At 36.6% G+C, this 22,728-nt stretch overlaps 1 protein-coding gene across 14 annotated transcripts in view; it reads right to left on the bottom strand.

Annotated features, from left to right (window-relative positions):
- The window catches only part of DENND1A (DENN domain containing 1A), a 213,603-nt gene that overhangs the window by 137,820 nt on the left and 53,055 nt on the right, over positions 1 to 22,728 (bottom strand). For 13 of the 14 annotated variants that reach the window (XM_054848877.1, XM_054848881.1, XM_054848878.1 and 10 more), the window contains exons 4-5: positions 20,882 to 20,931; positions 14,846 to 14,965 (exon numbers count right to left, since the gene is read on the bottom strand). In XM_054848877.1, the coding sequence (XP_054704852.1) occupies positions 14,846 to 14,965; positions 20,882 to 20,931 (170 nt within the window). The remainder of the gene's footprint in view (positions 1 to 14,845; positions 14,966 to 20,881; positions 20,932 to 22,728) is intronic. The other variant, XM_054848884.1, reaches the window with a different exon arrangement.

The following is a 22,728-nucleotide window of genomic DNA, read 5'->3' as shown; positions in this document are numbered from 1 at the left end:
TTTTGTATTAGCACTAAAATGGAAGTTTCCGAGCCAGTCAGCCAGGGCCAAAGGTAATAAAAAGTGACATAATTACTTCTGTTACAGTTGTTCAGCAACTAAAGAAGGTGTGACATGAAGCCCTAATTAATTAAGGAAAATTGGTTTCTGGTCAGTAGGCAAGACCAGTGAACTAGCTGGACTAGAATACAGTATTCTTAGTTTTATCCAATTCCACCAGTAGCAATACACTGGTGTTACTAACACTTGACATTTTTTGTTGTGATCCTTCTCACTGATATTTTACAAAAGTGTTTTGACATGCAGTCAAGATTAAAGCTTTGGCAAAATCTGCACTAAACTTCCTTTGACACACCTTCACTGTTTCTTAAATTCACTAAAATTCAGTTAAATTAGCATTGCTCTGGGTTGGTAAGGTAGAGGGAAGAGGAGAAGGAAGGGAGTTTTTTGTTTAACCAATCCTGAGTCTCTGAGAAGGACAGTGTTGAGAGAGATGAAATAGCTAGAAGTCGTAACTAACTTTGTATTGTGTATTTACTCGTATTCTGAAAGCAAACACTGTTCTTGTTTCACATTTTCACACGTTCTGTCAAGAAACTCCAATGATGCGAGACAACGTCAATAAATTGGAGGTCAGAACTCTACGTTACCTAGAAGCATACCAAAACAACAACAAAAACAAAACAGCAAGACAATAGCAGAGAACAGATACTTTCACTACACTGATATCATAATTTTTGCTCAAAGAGGGAATATTCAGAATGAATGGCACTTAACACTGCTATAAAAATTACCTGGAGTTTGTTCAAACCAATTGACAATTCCAATCCAGTAGTGTTACATGACAGCAACCAGTCCATCTGAACTCTAATTTCCACCTGAAATCTAATCTCTGGTCTTATACAAGAGGATTTTTATTTTTTTCTTAAGTTATTTATTTTGGCAAGAATTACCTTAAGGTATTGGGGGGGGGAAGACCAAAAATCATGCATGGATATTATAAACAACAGCTAAAATCCTAAGTGGTCCACCTTTCTTCTTCAACCCATGTATCAATGATGCGTCTTTTACCTGCCCATCCTTACCTCTCGCTCTTTCCTAAAACCATCGTGAGGATTCATTTCTCCCTTCTGCACATACTCCTCATGGTATTAATTTTGCCCTTTACTTTTACTATAATAATAATAATAGTTTCCAACAGGAATGCTCTGCTATATGATAGCAGTGCACCAAAGACAACGTACTTGTGCCTCTGACTGCACTTCCATGAAGGCAACATCCATGAACTCAGATCTCCAATTTTACTTCTGTTATGATTAAAAGGAGCAGGCAGCAGACCGAGATGAAACAAGAACAAAGGACTGTCAGCAGAGAAGCGACTCTCGGATAAGAGCCCTGCATTAGTTTATATGGTCAACAGCTTCAGGAAATGTACAGAGTAACTCAAAGCTGTGGTAAACTCAGTCTAGGACAGCAGAAGTTTCCTTCCCTTGCCCCTGCACATCTCATTATAGTTTTCAGGGTCAGCAAGTGAAAACGTCTACTAAAAGGAGAAACAAAAAAACCACAACACCCCTTCCCACCTGAAGGGAACTATTTAGAGTTCTAGGTTCTAAATGTCTGAGGTTTGGAGTAATTGCAATATTACCTTACTAGATTAAATAAATTGCCAAGTGTTTAAATATACAGCACAGACTACTTGTGCTTTGGACTCCACAGGCAAGACAAATAACATCCTTAACTTAGAACAACTGCCTAGATCTAAAGTAGGTTTCATTACAGCTCATGAAGTGAAACACACACCTTCAGAGAAGGATTCATCTGGTCTCTTAGGCCTGTAGTTAGTGTAAATGTGAATCACACTCTGCAGCCTTCTCCTAGTTCAATCCGTTTCTAATCTTCCTGTAAGTATTATGACCAACAAGATCTGTGAAAATCTGTGCATGACATTGTCACCTTTGGAAAAGAACATGAATCCTTTACGTCCCCAAGCATTCCAAGGAGAAGATGGTTAACTCTGCACATTAAAAAGCTCGTAATACCAGGACTGCTCTAACTTGTGGAGCTGTACAAATAAGTTCACAAATTTTCTTTAAGGATACCAACTTTAAAGACACAGAGGACTACAAGCGGTTAAGGTAACTGTAATCAGAGCAAGAATTCTGCTTTGCCCAGAACTGGAAGAGTTGACAAATAGCCCAGATGTGCAAACGGCTCATTCTGGAAAGCAATAATCCACTCCTGTAGGTGTGAGAGCTTGGGACACGTCGCCTCCTTATTAACATCATTAGAATGCAAGTACCCCCAAACTGTAGCTGCGTGCCTTAAAGCATTTCCATACACACATTCCTTTCCCTATCCCCCCATCTCTGCTCTGTGAGCCCTTGTTCTTGCATGGCTTCCGCCACCGCAACACAATTTAGCCCTAGCAAGAGAAGTGTGCGAGGAAGCCTGTGCTGAGCATGCTTCACTTTGGGCTCAGGATCAACAGAAAGTAAGGAATATCAAGAAGACACATTAAGAGTTTAACTGAAATGCAGATTCCTCTATTACCTAATTTTGAACTCAAGAACAACAATGCTTTTTCCTAGCACCGCTGTTGCAATCACACTTTAGAACAAACTTCCTGCGGCTACGGAGCAGCAGCGATCCATTGGTGCAGGTTCTAGAGTGAGATTTGGAAGCATTTTACTATAATCTCCTCATAATTCCAACTCTGTTTTGTGTCTGCCTTTATAGGTCACTGTTGGCCAGATGGAAAATATTAAGGAAAAAGGATTGCAACTAAATCAATCGGCTGTAGTCTGCTGCCAAAAGGCCCCAGGCTAACTACAAGCAGATTTGCAAGCAGGCTCTGCTCCGTTACAATCTGAGATCTGGCACATCCTTTGCCCTGACTAACAGCAGGAGGGCACGGGGCCAGCTGAGAGCAGCTACTGTGCCAAACAGACTGTGCAGGTCTTCCTGCTTGAATGCTTCCGCAGAAAAGGAGAATCGATGGGACTCTTTTGTAAACAGCTCCCTGTACTTTCTGGCTGCTACTAACTTCAAAAGTGGTAGAACTTTATCCCACTACAAAATTAATGCAAGTACACAGCTCAGACTTGTTAGCTAAAATCAACATGTAGAGAAATAAATACCGGTGTTAAAGGATAACACCTAAACTTTCAACTAAGAATAATGATCTATATATACACATCTATAGTGAAAAACTAAATCAAAACATCTTTTCTCCAATGCCGAGCACCATCTACAAACAATTAAAAAATGGCTGAACAGTAGAAATAAAGTAGCCAAATAAAGTATTCATATTAATATTCTCTGCAATCTTATTTACAAGCAAATAGGGACTTTGAATTTAATTATGGAAAAATTTTACTTTTAATATTTATTTCTAATATATATTTCCCAGGAGATAATCTCTTTTTTTGGTACAGCTCATGTATGTGGTTATCAATCAGCAGGTCCAGTTTACCTAGGAAGTTCAGTGGGGAAAGATGTATTTTCCTAATATTAACCAACTAACCCCGTACGCATTCAACATTTTATTCCAGGCACCCTGTCTGCGGTACCTGCCCCTCTGGGCCAGATCAGGTACCGCTCAACAGCCAGGGAAGGAGGGAGGGAGAGGAGCAGACTGGTTTCATAGTATTTTATTGCAGTAGGATGTATTTTTCTGTTTGCAATCAAGATCAAACCACATAAATAATTTCTGTTTCCAGTGAAAAGTAACAGAAAAATTCATAGAAACAGAGGGGAACTTCTGTTCCAAACATCATCACCAGCTGATCACATACAATAAAGCATCTGCAGCAAAGACTTCACATCCCCTACTCCATCCATAAGGCATGTGTCACCAGCAAACAGAAAACAAGAATGAAGGTGTGCAAGACAAGTTAGAACAAAAGCCAAGAATGAAAATACCGGATTTCTCAATTCCTTTAAAAGCAACGTAACTGGTGTCCTTCCGTTATCTAGAAGGACGGTTCTCTCTTTCAGAGCATCTGTCGTTACAGAAAAATCCAGAGTTCAGAACTTGTAACTTTTTTTATCTTTTCTAAATCTTTTTCCTATTGCATTTAATATTCAAATTTTAATTCATTTATATTGACATCATCAGATAATTTTCAACTACCACTAGAGGACTCAGCACAAATTGGCAATATTTTGGAAATGTACATAAAAGTGAAACAGAAAGGGGAAATAGACTGGAAAAAGAAGAAAAAGTACCTTTCTATGAGGGATTTATTTTGCTACTATGAAGAATTACATAAATAGAATTTAATGTAATAAGCAGACTGTAGTATATGTAAGGAAAATGAAGCCTAGAAATATGAAACCTTGCTCCAGGCCTGTCCATTTCTGCTGAGCCATCCATGGAACTTGCCATTTCTGTGTCTGTGATTATGAGGTGTGTGGATTAGCAAGGTTCTACCGTATTTAAGTTTCAACAAAAATATTTAAACTAATTTAACCATGCTTTAAAACTTCAAGCTCAAGCTAGCAAAGCCTTTAACAGAGCTACTGACACCACAATGGAAACTCCAAAGCTTTTCACTCAGTGTCATTTAATATATTCCCTATTGACTTGTTATTTATCAACTACATCTAGTTGAAAATAAGAATTCATTATTTATGAGTTCAGTGGAATCGACTCCTTTCAATGTCAGTCTTAAAACTCAAAACATCAAAATGCATTTCTATTGCTACAACTAGGATGTTGCATACAATCTCAAAGAAAAAAAAACAATTAAGAAGAAATACTGTACACACTTTTCACATATTAGTAAGACAGAAAATACAAGTCTCATAGAATCAACTGCATTCTTTAAGACCTGGGTTTGTGACACTGCTCTTTAGACAGATATTTATATATGAAAATATGTAAAACCCTCTTACATTTTTTGCACTTGTACACAGAGATGAATGCACCTTCTTATGCAATACATACACACAATATAGTGATGATGAATGATCTCTAATATTATTAACTTGAATAGAAGCGTTTTAATGATGGGACAGAAAAAATGCATTATCATATGCTTTTGATTTTTTAAGACTATTCTAATAAGTATATTTTGTTCAGTACTGCAGAGGATATAGTTTCAGAACACTAATATAACTTGAGAGACAGTTCAAAATTTATTTAAAGATACTTGAGCAGGATGAGATACTAAGACAACCTTACAGGCTTTCTGAAATAAGTTTCTAGAGTCTAAAAAAAAAAAAAAAGAGATTAAAATAGAAGATAACAAATGAGCAGATGTAATACAAAATTCTATTCCTCTTTTCCTGGAACAGTATTTTTAAATAGCTCATCCCTATCTCGTACAACTTGTAAAGACAATAAAGAAAAACCACAGGAAGTTTGGAAAAACTATACTGGAAACAGTGTATCAGAAAGAAGAAACACAAAGCAGATAGCTAAATTTAATTGATGTCAAGCTCTCTTTTCACTAGGTTCATCACTTTTCCATATATATTCTGACAAGTAACTGAAAATAAAAGCCAGTGTCTGTTTAAGCAAATCAGCAGGGGTAAAAACCCTAAACTTTTAAGATGTAAACTGTTTTATAAACATGTCAAGTTAAAGCAAAATGCCTGCAACAACAGGAGACCCCTTCCAACCCTGCACGCTACATTCACAGCGCTCTCACAGTTTCTAAGCCACTTCAGATCCATTTCCTGTCACAGGCAGCAGAGGAAGTCGAACTGTTTTCCTACAGTTAAAGCTTGGAAAAAACTAGAATTTCTGTGAAAGAAGGGTAGAGTCTAACTATGAGTCTTGCCTGCCCTCTCTTCATTTCTCTGTAAGGTCCGTGCAAAGGAACTGAGAAACGTCTGCATCTTCAATGCTTACTTACATTCAATGCATGTGTTGAATCCAATGCTGAAAAAATACCAAAAAAAAAAAAAAAATCTATGAAGGCGGTAGTCAGAGGCTCAATAACATCATTTTTATTTAAGTACAATTCTGTGGTACTGCTGAATCAGAGAAATCCAATTTCTCATGTTTTATACATGTAGTTTTTGTGGCCTTTGCCAATGTCTAATAGAACCAGTATTTTCTTTCACCTCCGAAGTGTTTTAAGAAGAACAGTGATTCCCAGGTTGATACAACACAAGGACAAAACAGACTGTCCAAAAAGTGTCCCATGGCGTTTCCATCCATTACCAAACATCTTTTTGGAAGGCTTGAAGTATCATATAGATACATATGGAAGCAAAATATTGATTTTGCTTATTACCATTTTATTCAACATACAACTAGAGTAAATCCTCATAAAATAAAGCCTGGACTTTTTTCTTATTTAATTAGACAGTAATAGTTTCCTGGGTCCACACAGAAGCCTAACAGCAAAAAGGGGAAGAGAAGAAATCAGGTTAAAGAGATAGAGAGAGGTGGAGAAGGTTTGTTTGTTTTTTAAATGATATCTCTGCTCTGGGGTTATGTACAGTCATTGCTTGCAGCCTAGACTTGTAATTACAGCTTTAAGTTAGGCAAAAAAAATTCTTCCTCTGTTGTAGGCAAGCCTAGTTAGATTATCAGTTCTCTCCTTTCAAAAACGTGGATAATACATAAACTTTTCTTTAAAAACTATAAAATAAAATTACATAAATGGATAAAAACACTAATCTCATGCAGACTATAATGAACTAAGTGTAACCTAACCTTACCAAGAAAAAGCACCCAAAATCATTTTACTCAGCTTGCCAGAAGAGAAGCACTTAAGGTAACGGTCACAAGCCTGCATGTTCATTGCATCCGTCACAAATGAAAATGGGGCACAGAACTCAGCAGTCCTGCTACCCTGTTGTTCCGTGTGCTAGTTCCCTTCTCCATCTTCCAATTCTCTCCAAGATATTAAAATTAAATTTTGAGTTTTCTACATATATCAATGGTAAGACTGGGGAGGGAGACATGACACAAACAAACAAAACACCCAAACTCCAGTAATGGCTCTTCTTGAAATCGAAGCCTGTGAATAGCAAGCAGGCAAAACCCCCCATGTACAAGCCATGAGTGGGAAAATGGAAAAAGCTTAAACTATAGTTCAGAGTTACATCTTCCTCAAAGCAGCACACGGCCAGATAGGTGGCTTTTTCTTCTGTTGTGCAGTAAAAAAAAAAAAGCCAAACTCCTTTCTTACCAGGCACAAAATAGACTTCCTATTAATTTACTTTTATGTATGCAAAGGAAAAATGCAAAGCATGAAGAAACTGCAAATCAGGTAAGAATTTTTAGTTAACAAGAAGAATTCTAAGGCTCAGCCTTCCCATATATCAGGCTACTACTAAATACATTAAATTATTTGTCATTAATGTGATAGTCTGTATACTCCACAGAAGACAATTCTTATTAACACTAGATCAAAGCATGCACTACAAATCTGTGCTTTTTTAATGTTCCAAACTTTCATGAGAATGGATGTCCTTCCTTATTCTTCCGCAAAGACTCCTGCACAAACAGCAGCTGTGGAACATTTTAGAACCACCAAAAAAAAACCCACCAAAAAAAAAAAATCAATCTAATTAAAATATTTCATAATTTCCATAGGTTATTAAAGAATTTCTACACGCTCAAGCTTTTATTGAGCTGAATTACTCCAACCTGACTCACTAACATGAACAATACGCTCTCTGGTACATGCAGGAAGGCAGCAAAGTCAACTCTGGAAAAGTGGGTGGAGTTCAGTGAAACTCAAATTATTTCACCTGATCAGGAATTAGTTCAGTAGGAAGTCCAGCTCTCTGAGGCTACAAAAACCAGCACAAGAATTCAAAGAGGATGATAAAGACTAAGAAAAGGGCGAGAATCTTATGCCTTCAATGGAAAAGGATGGGTACAAGGGGGAAGCAACTTCTAATTTCTTCCTCCACCCTTTCCCTCCATCCCTAGAAAACAAGAGTCATTATTGGGGAACGTTGCACTGCCCTTGGGAGAAACAAGGTTGATTCACCTTTGCATCTACTATTTGTTTCTTCAAAACAAAACCATGGAAGATACTCCAAAAGACCTATCGGTCTTACATAGTGTGCACTTTTACAAAGAGAGGCCTTTAAGAAATACCTGAATCAAAACTGTAATATTTGGGTGTTTTAACAGAGCAGGTTGTTCAAAGGATATTGAATCAGTGGGACTTTACCCCACATTAGAGAAATTGCATAAAGTCTCATTGTAAATCTGTTAAGGATATCTTAGCTCAGTTTACCATGTAATCTGCTCAATGATTCTTCATGAAGATTACTTCAGGTTTTGCTTAAAATTAACCAAAATCTGTATTCTCCTTCCACATCCCCTTTTGTACCTATTATCACCAGATGTACATAGCAGCAACATCACTTACTGACATGTACTGTGTGTGCATCTTTCTTCAAAAGTACAATTTAAGTCAGGCAAGACTTCACATAGGCCAAATAATGAATCCTACCACCGAATCAGCTGATGACACACAAAATCCATTAAGTGGAAAAATTTGTAAAGAAGTGAGTGCACAAGAAGGAGGTTTTGTAAATTTAACCCTTTTGTAGTGGGATAATCAGATGTTTAAGTACTATACAGCCACGTTTTTTTTAAAAAAAAGAAAAAAGTCAAAATTCTAAAACCAGAATGTCTTCCCCAAATGTAAATATTTTTCTGTGGCTTTTGGCCAAATCAGCGGAAAGGAAAAATTCTAGAAGACAACAGGACAATTATTTTAAAACAAAACAAACCACACAAATATTCAACTTTCTCCCCCAAAATAATTGAAAGATTTGTGGGACTAAAAGCAGTGTTCAGGGTTTGGGATTTTTTTTCTGTACATTTGAAGGTCTCACAACAGAAGTGTGTTACATTTGGGAGGCACATACACAAACAGTGGTATACAGGCCCTTAAAGCTGTTTGTCCCCTATGCATCAATGCCCTGCCAGTTGGCAAGCCTGAGCCAGGAAGCTGTCAATTCCAATCAAGTTTAGGCGATGCAGTCCTATTAAAGAAGTCTTGCTGGTTAAGGGGCGTCCACTGTTTCCAAAGCATGGGAAAAAAAAAAAAAAAGAAAAAAAAAGAAAAAAAGGGCTCTGCTTTCCTTAGATTTGAGCTGGCAACTTTCACTGACTAGAGTTTTCAAGGAGCTATGAATGAGCTTAACAAAGGAGTTCTGTGGCTAGTTTCTGGCTGAAATCCATGTCAACAGTTTTTAAGGTCACAGGTCACACTAACTAACATTTATTCCCAGCAGACCCTGCTCTAAACACAAGCTGTAAGTAGTACAAATTTGGAATTTTTCTGTAATCCCTTGAGATATTCCTGATCCTTCCACATGTTTCTGCTCAATTAAAAACAATTCTCACTTTGCACCACAAGAGAGGCCCCTGCTCAGAAATCTTATTCTATCCTAAGAATAAATGGACAAAGACTGCAATCAAAGGAAAGGAAAGGGGGGAGGAGAGGAACTCACAACAAATCACACCAAAAACCTCAAATAACTCCACACAGAATCACATTCAGTTAGTTACATTTTCTGCCATCTGTCACAAACTATTATAGATTCATTTCTTTTTATCTTAGAAAAAGAGTGGTGCAGAGCTTAGCTATTTTGGCCGAGAGGGATTTCCACACAAATGTTTCTGCATTTCACTTCAGAAGAATGATTTTCATTTTGGGTACAAAAGCTGAATACCCACTGAAAACTTCAAATTAAGTAAAATTGAAATCAGAGTTGCACATGGTTATAGCACCTTCTTAAATCAGTAACTTTGCCCGGTAAGTTTCTGAACCAAAGCAAAACTACATAAAGTTTTATCTTTTTTTTTTTTTTTTTACTTCGACAAAACTTGGAGCAAAACAAAAATCTTTGACATATTATTACTGCTCCTTCATGCAGTTAGAAATAGGTGCTATAGCTCACAGTTTAACAGATAAAACAGAAATTCTACTAGTTCATAATTAAAAAAAGCCAACAAAAAAACCCACAAGGTACCTATGACAGGGTTACAGGAATGTGAGTTCTTGTCCACCAAGTCTAATTACTTCAACTGACTAAGCACGCATAAATCTCGGGGCTTCAGGGCAATAGAGCTGGTCCAGTGCCACACACTTCTCCAGGGCTGCCAAAGCACAGCCACCATCACCTTGTCCACGTACCAATAACCACGTTCTCTTCTCAGGAAGTTTTTACTATTATTGCTGCAACCCTTGTTGATAGGATGGGAAAGAGGCAGCAAGCAGTTGTGTACGGCCTGGCAGCATTTACCCAACATTTCCCAAAGCTGTTCTTGTAATACCTGGAAAAAATAAATTTTATAGCACTAAATTGACCAAAATCACATTTGTGGAGAAACTGCAGTTAATAAGACAACTTATTTATCTGCGTAGATGGACAAGTGGGGAAAAAAAAAAAAAAGCTCTACTCAAGTCACTGTTTTATAATGTTATGTAACCTGAAATCCTTACACTGACTTACACATTTAAACCAGTTCATACATTAAATAGGTTACCCTACATTCAACATTGCCATTATTTTTAATTGAAAAGCAGTGTGGTTCATAAACATATAACTTATTTTAAAGTTTAAATAGAATATAAAATAAACACACGTTTGAAGAAATGACTGGATCTGATCTGTTTATAATCTGAAGAATTTGTCAATCATCAGTAACTGGGTCCTTACAGTGAATTCTGGATATATTTCAGAAGAGAAAAGATAAAAATATTTAAAAAATTAAACTTGTTAGTTTTATTACATAAACATTCTGCAATAAGGGTATAAAAAAAGTATTCAGACTGAGTTAAGAACATTTTTTACATTCCTAAAGCAGAACTTTTTCTTCCTTCATGATTGCACAGAAGGATGAAGTTGTCAGGAGTCTGAGATTCTACAACATATAAAAGTCAGGATAAAACACCCAGCTACAATGAAAACTGATATGCACTTTTAGATGATGTGTTCATGCAAGAACTTGAGAGCTTTCTCTGAAGGGCAAGGGGGGGGAATTTCATGTTTCAATGTCTCCGTAGAATTTAGCATTTGTATGTTCAGCAGTCTCTTCATAGCTTTATATACCGTCTTCATTTTCTTCACCCACTTCAGACCATTAGGAGCAGTACAAGTGGAAGTATGATGCTTACAGTCCTTTCAGCTACAAGGTTTTTAACTCTGTCCCCCTATGAGCAGGCTGCATACAGAAGTGTTTGTCCACTTAAGCTTTGAGAAACCAAACTGTAAAATGAAACACTGTACTCCTTTCAGTACACTTACTGATACTAATACACACCAGTTTACGCATTACTTTCCCATCAAAAGAATGTTCAAAGCCATCAATGCCTGTGCCTCTTCAGAGTTCTAGATCACAGGAGACATGAGGACATGCCTGGTTAAGGAGCTGAAGACGATGTCTCAGAAGATTAAGCAACAGCAGTTTGTCTCCATGCCTTTTTTTTTTTTTTTTTTTTAAATAAAAGAGAACAATTCTTCACTAAATTCAGAACTATCTATACTGTTCACCCTCAAAAGCCCATGCCAAATCTGATAGAAAGTTAGATTAAAGTAAACCTTTAGAAACAAAATTTAAAAATTCTTAATTTTTAAGATATGCTTCTTAATGCATATCCAATAGGATTTATTTCATTTCAGCCAAAATCCTGAAGTCTTTAAATAAAGTCTTAGAAAGAAAAAATCTTTGAGTGTGGAAGTTTTTCTAGTATATTAAAATTACCAAATTAGAACTTAGAATTCAACGACTTGGACATTAGCTCTCAACTTACTGTGCATTCATCGTTTGGAAAAGAAAATAATTTAAAAGCATATTTTAATTTTTGTAACATATTGCATTGACAAAGTCAATCCAGAATTCCAAGCTATCCAGGAGATTTCGACATGTGGTACATGAGCTTGTGGGGGTTTTTTTAATTCACTTCACTGTTTAGAACCCCCAAAACCCCACCAGACCATCTGCAACGCTGTTTGGTGCTTTTGTCCGCCCTCTGCTGTCTGAAATGCAGAAAGTAGTAATCCATGCTACAGAGCGCTCTGCAACTCTGTTACGTACAATATTTGATCATTGTAGTTTCAGGATTAGCTAGAAATCAAGCAAAGAAAAAAGGAAACAGAATAAGAGAGACAGACTCAGTGGTTCTACATTAAAAGAAAATCACAGAACACCTAGAAGATGCAGTTTTTAAACTTAATCAAAGATTTCCATAAATCTGTGTGATGCTATCCACAGCAGGAACAAGACAATGAAAACTATCTTGAAAGCAGATTTTTAAACCATAGTGGTTAAAATAGCCAAAAGAGTTACTCTGTAAAATGGAATTGCCTTTCTGCTGGCTGCGGGAGCTACATCCATGTGGATAACTTTACTGCTAGTGAACTCCAAGAAGCGCCTTACTGTACTTTGCATCCACATGAAGAAGTCTCTGGGTTTTAAATCTCAAAGTCCAGACCTTGACTTCTGGCCTTCTGAGTATTGCCTCAGCTTTAAACTTTACTTCCAGACCTCTGCAAAGATTTTTTTAAAGCACTGGTTGAGTGAAAAGAATTTCCTTTTTCTCCTGTTCCTCTTCAATAACGAATCTAAGCATGTGATGATTTTCCACCTCCACACCATTTTACCATGGCCAGACACATAAAATTTCTGACTGATAAACATGTAAATATCATCTCTAATAATAAACAATACCACTTAATTCTTATACTATTGCTAAGCATAAGCTTGCTGCCATCCAACTTGTAATTTAAAAACAAATAAACAAACATTCTTTTCATCCCCATTTGCTTTTTCGTATCACTCTCACATTCTTCAGCATGTTGTGACCCATCCATTTACCATGCAGCATCCTTTACCTCATAAAGGACGCCAAGAAGATTCACATCAACAATGGGTGCTGCAATCCTGGGAACAGAGCAAGTGAATCCATGTAATGCTGATTTACATTCTTTATTGTCCTCTAAAACTTACATTCACTTGCATTAATGATGAAATTTCATTTTCTCATTGGTTCACAGGAGAAAGATGCCATAGGAATGAAGCTAAGAGTCCCAATTCATCCACTGCTGTAACTGCACTGAAATTGGGGGGTTTTTTTGTTGGGCTTTTTTTTTTTTTTTTTGGTTATGAGTTGAAGCAGAAGGCATTTAACTACAACATAACTCCTCCATTTCTTCTTGGCGTTCACTCAACATAAGGGAGCTGACAGCAAAGAACTCTTATCCAGGAGAGATCAAGAAGGGACTCATACTACTCCTCATTCAGTTGTTTTTTTTTCAAACTGTGTTTCCCCTTTAATTTGTCATTAATCAGGAAAAGTTACCTTATGCAACCAGACACTTCTCACATGAGAGTGAATAAGCACCCCACCTATACAGGGCAGCAGCTCTGGGGAAACAGCTAGGGAAATACCTTCCTCTCTTCAACATACGGCCCATATTGCTGGGTTACACAGCTAATAATAGTTGAAATGTCTACTAGACAAAAGAAAGAATGAGGAAAGATACTGAAAAAACACCTGTCACCCTGCCTCCCACACAATTAATTAGTAATTTTGGTAGATTTCACAATGATTTCTCTGAATATTAAGCTTCTTCAATGAAGGCCTAGTTAGCAGATCACTACCATCAGTATAATGTTGAAGCACGAGGCAACAAACATTTGGTATCTTCACCAGCCTAGTGCCAGCACAAATGGCACAGACACATTCATTTTAAATAGATCCATCAATCCAAAATCTATTCCATGGCATTGCTTTATGCAACCTAATGAAATGAGAAATGTCCTTGTACTTGATAGGCACCCTTATATTTTGCAACATTATCCCTGAAAATCTGCAGAGGGGTCATATTCAATAGCCTGTCTACAGAAGGTCCCGTACTGTCACATGCAACACACAGTACTCATAGGACGAAGACAAATTCTTCTTGTTCTTACACTGGATTCTCTCACGCGAAAAGCAAACCAGAGACAACTGAGACAGATGTCTACAATGGCTCATAGAGGAAATTGTCCTCATTTGTGATTGCTTGAGCAATCGTTCCATCACCTAGCTGGCTGTTCATAACAGTTAACTCTGAACTATCTTTACCTGGGCCATTGCTCCAAAACATCCAGTTTCTCATGAACACGGAAAAAGCAGAAAGCAGAAGACAGACAATTGTTAAATTTGTTTAATAGAAGACAGGTCAGATGCCACATGGAAATCCTCAATCCATAGAAGTTCTTAATGGAACTAATATATTGGTAGATATTAAAACTGATTTTACTTGCATCATTTCTTGCAGCAAATGTAAAGAGAAAATTATGGACTGTATTCCAACATGTCTGTGGGAGGTCATCAAAAAGTACTCTGATAGAGTCTCTTTGCCCATTCTATGTGAAATGCATTGTTTCCAACTTCCACTAACGGTCTTTATTATGACAAACTTCACAAAACCCTCAAAAGGACAGAGTAGAACTCATACATACAAACTTTTAGGATATGGAGAGCATCAGTGACATTCTCTCAGTTACCAACAGATGCTTTGTTAATAAAACTTGCATATACAAATGTCCACAAAATGTCTTAACAAGATCAGTTGTGACAGCTAAAGATAACAGCTGCCATCATGCTATGTCATATCAAATTACTGCAGAGACACTTCTTTTTTTCCACACTCTTAACTCAAGAACATTGACTACAAACAAATATAGTTATCTAAGAGGAACTCAAAGTGCAAGATATTTTGCATCACTTCTGCAGAAGAGCAGTGACTTTGAGGACCAGATAGGAAAATAATTTTAAGCAGCTGGAAATTATAATTGCAGAGTAACAAAGCAAAGTCAAACACTGTTTCCTAGAGTCAGCCAAAAGCCAAACCACAGACCTACCTTAAGATACAGAAGCAGCTCTTGGCCCCAGAAGATAAGCGACAGAATCCAAACCTCTGTTTGCTGTCAATGTCTGTAAGCACAAATGTAAAGTTCTGCCCAACTTGGTTAACTGCATGGCTGAAAATAAAGAGAGTAAGAGGAAAAAATTAATGCTGAGCTAACTCTGTGTCAGACGTATCTAGTCTAAGTCATTGAACCTATAACATTTCCTCTTTCAGCAGAGTTTTTTTTTGAGAAATTAACTTTAAGAGTGTACACCCTCTAGAAACTTAACTATGCTAGTTGCTGGTTGAGGGAGGAGGGGGTTTGGGTTTTCTTTTTCTTTTTTTTTTTTAAGTGTGGGAGGATACTAAAAATGCATTTATCTTTAAATGAAAATGGTTATGACTATCACCCATCTTCAGTGCAGTACACACTGCACAACCCGAACCCATGTTCTCTTATATAACCCAAAATATTTCTTCATTACTCTTCATTTGAGAATTGGTTTACTCCAAGAGCAAGACAATGTTTAATAACAAGCTTCTTCAACACTTGGATATTGACTTGTAGAGGCTTTATTATCCATCTACCAATTTTGCATGTATGCCAGATACATCATTCCAAAATGTTCAGCAGCTGGAACCATGCCAGATGACTCTCCTTTACTCTAGCAGCTAGTCAACAAGTTAAAAGAAAGACTGGAATAGTGTGCAAAGGAAGAAAAGATAAACTAGAATCAAAAGTACATTGTGCTAAAGCAAGCCATGACTATAAAAATTTTGTAGGACTTACAGATGATTTTTTCAAAATTAAGAGTCATTTGCCTCATTTGTAAGTTCTTAATGGCTCTTCCAGAAGAGCACAAGTGAACTAATAACATCCTCAGATGTTGGCTCCCACTCACACCACAGTGGAAAGTATCACTATAGGAAAATTTGCCCAAATTGGAAAAACACAGTTTTGGAAAACAAAAAACCACAACCAACAACAATCACCACCAAAACAAAAAACCCTCAAACATAAACAACACAAAAACCAAGAACCAAACCACTCAAACAAAGAAACAAACAAACAAAACCCCCCAAACCCCAACATCTACAAATTCATGTATTTAAAAATACTATAATTCACATCCATATTTTACCACTAATGGGTGATGCTCAAAATAGTAACACAAGATCAAATTAAGATGCTTTACATTTAAAGCACGGCACTTTCTGAATGCTATTTATTAACAAAATTAAAGACCTTCTTGAGATATTACCACATTTGTCTGAAGTTAATCAAATGCCTATGTACAGTGATGGTAGATTCCATATAAACCAAGTCCAATTCACCTCCCAGTTTGTAAAGATGTAATTTTACTGTTTAACAGAAATTTTTACATTTAGTGGTGAAGCTAGGACTAATACAATTATTAGAGGACTTTTCATTCCAATTTTAGATCTATTTGAGACCTTATAATGATACAAAATTAACACTTATTTCAGGTTATGTTCTAGTTTAAGTTTACTGAGACCTGAGAAAACTGACTTGCATTTACATGTGTATCTTTACTAGTCAGTCCTACCAACAGCAACACCAAAACCCATTAAATTCAAGGCCATTTAACTAACAATCACAAGCCCTAAAGCAAGTAAATATTCGCTTCTATGATGCCATAGACAATGCAATTAACAATTTATGTGGGAGATTATATACTCAGTGCCTACTGGGAAAAAAAAAGAAAAATAGACTTTCAGAAATAAAAGTTGGATCTGGATCTGTCCACCTTAGAAAGAAGAATCCTTCAGTGGATTCCAAACAGGGAACAAAAAACATGCAGTGATGAAGATGAAAAAGTACACAGATGAACAAAAAGACAGGTATGTGTTTCAGTAGTCTGAGAATTAGACAGCATAAGTACTATCATCCTACCGAATTCTAAATGTCAACAGAGCAACCATTTCGATAAACCATACTGAGCTGCTAGGGGATACCAAAAAATCCCTTACTGGTGTTGTGTTTTATCTGTAAAGCTTGGATGTAATGTTACTATGGTGATTTCAGTATGGTGTTTTAAAAGGGGATTACATGCTTAATTTTAACAAGGTTGAGAGCAGAGCATGTGTGAGAAACAGCATTCTAGCTGACAATTAAAATTATGGAACGGGGAAAAAAACATGCTTCATTTGTAGCAGGGAGAAGCTTCTTTAATAAACAATTGTAACAAGTTGTTAAGTTCCTCCAAAGCAAACCTAAAGATTCTTGTATTTATGTGACCTGCAGAAACTAAATATGTCTGATAGGTCTTGCTCAAGTTTCAGCTGTCAGTTCTTCACATGGAAGGATAAACTTCCCAACATAAAAAGGGCTTTTACTAAAACCTTAATATTGATACTTGAGATTCCTAGCTCTATTTTCAAATGGGAAGGTCTATTTAGAGCCTAACAGGATGGAAGCACCATAAATCTCATCTCTAAATGGGCAGACAGAAGTTAGGGTTAGAGAAGAGAGAGGTAGAGTGACTCTTAAAAATCCCCCATCAGTAGCTATATCTGACTAACACGAACTAATCCTGATAGGATATTTGACCGAGGTGGAATTCCTCACTCCTGCAATTGGAGAATAACCTCTGCCTTGATTCTGCAACAATAAGAGCAGAAAACTTATGGTCCACTGCCTAAAGGAAGGAGCAACTAGTCCCTGGTGATTTTTGACTACTGGCCACAATATATATAAAAAGAATCAGTATAAAAAGAACTAAGAGTCTGTGTCAATGAGTGCCAAAACCTTCAGCACAGAAAACAATCAGATATTCAGAAGATCTTGATTTGCCTCAAAATCTTGGTGTTCTATCATCATTTGACCCTGTGGTCTGGCAAAGGCAACAGTACATGGTCAGCTTTTGCCACCTGTTTTATAAACCATGCAGCCTTAGAAGACACACATGTAGGTGAAGACTGAGGTCCTTTCTCAGCACTTGTTAAAGAAATACCACTGTTTAACATCAAAGTCAGAAGAGCAAGACTCAACTCAAGTACCAATAAGCACACTTCTACCATCAAGAAGTTTCCACTGACAGCCTGGCATAATACTGCACGTAACACAGAATGTAGTTACTTAAATTAAATTTCCCCAAGTAAAAGTCCTCACAAACAGGGTATAAACTGGGGACATGACTCTAGCAGGACTTGAAAACCTGAGTTCTATGACTGATTATGCTACTTTGGCCTCTGAGTTGGTGAAAGGAAAAGCAGCATCTATTCTTTAGTAACTACACATTTCTGATCATTTGTATCAGTATCTTGTCATCGTAATTCATACTAACCATTCTTCCACACATCCTGAAGAGACATCCTACACAGAGTATTATTCCAACAGAAGGTATTATCCCATGCTCCTAAGTTATTTGAACAATGAGCCAGTATCTCCACTGTTATGTTAAGAAGAAGAATTTTAAAACCTCTCAACATTGCAGAGAGATTCTAATACTAACATTGTCACGGCTAACAAGGCGGCAACCTACTTAACTGGGAGTAGCACCTAAGTATTTGGAAGACCTTTACTGAAACCACTTCAGTGTTTCTCTCTCTTTTTGTTCAGAATGAACAAAACAATATATAATAAAAAAAAAAAATCACCCTGAGGACTAAGAATTACAGTGACTGGAGATCTGATCCAGCATACAGATTCAGGCACGTACAGAGGGTTAAAATCCCACTAGAGAGTGCTAGTCAACTCTGTAAGACACAACTGGAAGGACCTTTCTGACATGTAACTGAAAACAGTATTTCTTCTAGAAGCAATTGCCTTTCACCTGAAAGTAGAACAAATGTTTACTGAGAAGACTGAGGGGAATATTGAAACGTTGTCTGAAGTAATTTCATTATGGGGCTACCTGCTCACTACTTTAAATAAAGTTATTTTCAATGCAATAGAAGAAATGTATAAATAAATATTCAGTAGTTGGTTAACAGTAAATAGGGAAAGAAAAGACCAACTAGTGCAAATTTGTCACTTGCTGAATTCCAGAAATAGCCTCTAAGAACAGGAATTTGATCAGTTCTAAACTTGGAAGTAGCTAAAAGATGAAGAACATTTTGCATTTAAGACGCACTGTATTTTTTCTCTTTATCTTGGTCACATTAAATTAATTTGCATTCAGTGATATAAGACCTTACCTTCTTGCTGTAAATGGCAGGTTAATTCCCACACACAGTTCAAAGCTAAGTCAAATTTACATCATAGAGGACTACAAGAAGTATTTATTTACATAATACCTATGCACACACCTATGTATATGTGTGCATGTGTATTTCTACATCAAGAAGAGAAGCAGCACACACCTCTCAGTTGCCATATTCTTAACTTGGGACATCCTCTACCTTCTGGAGTATGGAAAGTCCATTCTTAATTTTAAATTATTAATTAAATTATAATTCTACGGGTTACAATCTCTCCTTTATGTTCAAAATGGTTGGCTTACAGTCTTTTCAGTGACAGTCTGTGATATTCAGTCAAACAAGCAAATCCAGAAGTGGGAATCATTTTTCATTATGTTCTCATTTGCACCCCATATGGGCTTTCAATGTTCTTATCTTTCAAAATGTTATACTGCTGGGAAAAAAAACAAAAAAACAACAAAACAAACAAAACCCCTAGGTACAATAAACCTACACATAGTAAGCATAAATATTTCTAGTAGAAACACATACATGAGAAAAATACATCCAAGTACTTCCCTGCTCCCTCCCCTTAGGAAAGGAAAAAGATGATCAGCAAAAAGTGATTCCAAATTATAAGAAGTATTTGTGGCTTTTAAAGGTCATCTGAGTCAACAAGCACCGGCTAAGTAGCTCGTGTTGACAGCCCAGGATATTCAAATCCTCTTTTTATGTACAAATCAGGTACAGCAGTGGCACTGGTAATAATAGCTGTCTCCAGCAGTGCCTCACCAAGGTCTCTCAACCGTGATCTGCAGGAACCACCTGGAGGGTTGAAAGATCGTATCGTATGCGTGATCCATTCAAGCTTTCAGCTTCCTCCAACCCCAGATTACTACATCGGAGGACAAAGTGTAGCAGTGTTTTTATCATGTAGGCTCCTATCTCCAGAGAAGCACAGTGAGGTTTCATCTCCATTCATGGAAACTAGTGAACAGTATTTCAAGATAACTAAGAAGTACCAGCTGGCCAATGGGTAGGGGAAATAAATTAAAAAAATAAATAAATAAATTGAACAACAGCTCAAACAAGAAGTGATATTAGAAATGGAAAATCAATTTCTACCTTAAATATCACAGATTTCACTGAAATGAGCAAAAGATTTCTAGTAGTTTAATCACAGATAAGGTCAGTTTCATCAATCAAAACCATTTAGTGTGTTAGCTGACCTAAGACAAGGGATGCTAACCAATTAATGATGCTGTTGGACGCTACGAACAGTGGTGTATCCTTTCACAATTTCAATGCTGCTTCTTTTCATCAAAAAAACCTCAAAAGCAAAACTAAAAAAGTTCTGAAGTTTTCTAAATTACAAGAATTAAATATTCTCAGTTCCTGTCAAATCCACTGCAACTTTATAATTTTTCCCAAAAAATTAGAGGCTACATTAAGTAGCCACCCAGTAAAGCACCAGCATTCCAACAAGACTGAGAGGCCTTTTTTAAATGTAAAGCACTTAATTCATTTAAATGTAAAGCACTTAATTCATTATTCTGCCCAAATTTTGGCAATTAAGAAATAAAATATAGACACACACAAAGCTTTGCTATTAATATGCATATTTGACAATTACTACCCAAGCATTTTCACATCCAAGCATTACATGGAAGTAAACCAAAATGCACTCTTACTGCTGCCACTGAACAGCTCAAACTTTTAAAACTTTTTTTTTTGATGGCGCCCATAAAAACCCCAGGAAAAAGTGATTCCAAGACTATAATTTGCACTTGGGTGCTTTAAATCACAGTCAAGCAGACAGAACATTAAGAATGGTATGGTTTTTATTTTCTACAGTGGTTTTATTGACAAGCTTATTTTCTTGTAAAGTTTGAAAAGCTAACACTACCTGTCCACATAGAAGGGGAAACAAAACTTGGTCAAAGTCTGTAGAACTTCCTGTGGAGAGAAAAAGAGATAATTTATACATCTGTTGGGACCAATAAATCTAATATTAACCACATCACACAATTTCACAACTTTGCCCTGAAGAAATAAGAGACAGATGAAGAAATATGGGCTTTATCAATTACATGGAAGGAGTACCAGGCAGTCAATCATGTGAAATAATAAACATGATCAAACTTCATTAAAAATGAAAAATTAATCAAGATTCACACATGGGCAGGCAGCAGGAGCCATCCAGCAATTCTCTGAAGAGTAGGAGGAGGTTGGGTTGTTGAGTGTTAACACCTCTCTGGGGACACTCTCTACCCTGACCATATGGATCATAGTGAATAACACCAAACCACATGGGTTTGGCCTGGCAGGACCACTTCTGCTGGCACAGCTTTTGACTGTTACCTAGGAACAGAGGTCTGGGGGATTAGAGACTACTTCCTAACATCAGCAAGAAAAATAACAAAAGATAAAGCCAATAGGTCTCATAGCAGGAATGTTTAACGTTGCCTACTCCTATTAGAAAGAAAATCTAAGTGTTAAAAGCAGGATTAAAATAATGCATATTAAAATTAATACAAATTGTTTCACCTACAAACCATTTTCTAAAAAGTTTCTCTGTGGTGCTGTTTTGCAACATGAAGTATAGCCTTTGCCTGATCTCAAATAAAAAGCATGAATATGAAAACTGAAAAAATGATCAGCAGAGAAATTAATCATTTTCAACTTTACAACTTTAAACAAATAGTCATTAAAGAGGCAAAACCAGAAACATTTTAGTCCCAAAATAGTTGTGTTCATACATAAAAGTAATCCATTTACATTAGACTGTTCTACAATATTCAAAATTTGAATTCTATAACCCACAACCCACCATAAAGGCCTACCCAGTTCACAGACCTGTAGTCCCAGCCAATTCATTGTTCATTCTCCTTCACACTTAAATATTTCAGGACCTGAAATGTAAACTGTATTTCTGCTTTCAGCTGAAACAAGATAACCCTGACTAAATGACAAACCCTCTGATAAATTCAACACTTTTCTGACCAATAGTAATAAATTATCATCAATAACTAAATTGATGCTTCCCACTTCATTTATTTCTAAAACCAATGCCATCATTCAATAAATAAACTACATCAATCTAATAACCTATTCAATGAAGCAGAAAACATATTGACTCCCTTGCAGGAACATGTTCCTCCTACATAATTCAAATAAGCACATCCCATTCTTAGCATTGGTTTCAGGCTCAACCGCTCATAGACTCTTCTTTGGAGGTTTCTTGACAACTAAAATGTGGCAAGTTCTTAAGATTTCAGGCAGAAACAGATATGGAAACTTTGACTTCTTGACAGTTTATTGATAGATTATTTAACAACCTCCTGTTTTTAAAGAACAAGAAAGGATCTATTGAAGAATGCCGTGTAAAGCAAAGAAGTATCCTCCTTTCAATTTCAGCAGGCAACTTGGAAAGGAGCTATACAGGTTTCAGAATAAACTCTGCAGAAATATGTATTTTCATACAAAATAATGCCTTGATAGGAAAGGCCTCATTAATGTGATTGGGTTCACCCTTGCACAGAGTCTCACCGACTTCCAAAAGGATCAACTGTCTGCTGAATGACTTGGATTGTTTAAGCACAAAAACTACATCTTGACAAATTTTAACTATTACACAGTTGTCCATTACCCACAACTGAAATCTCAAAGCGTAAAATGTTAAACAAAAAAACCAACCAACCAAAAAACCCAATCCAACAAAAAACCTGACAGAATTTTAAAAGAATCAAAATT

The sequence above is a fragment of the Grus americana genome, chromosome 20 (genome assembly GCF_028858705.1).
Source record: "Grus americana isolate bGruAme1 chromosome 20, bGruAme1.mat, whole genome shotgun sequence".
In the NCBI taxonomy this organism is placed as follows: Eukaryota; Metazoa; Chordata; class Aves; order Gruiformes; family Gruidae; genus Grus; species Grus americana.
This window is presented reverse-complemented; position numbering and strand designations above follow the sequence as displayed.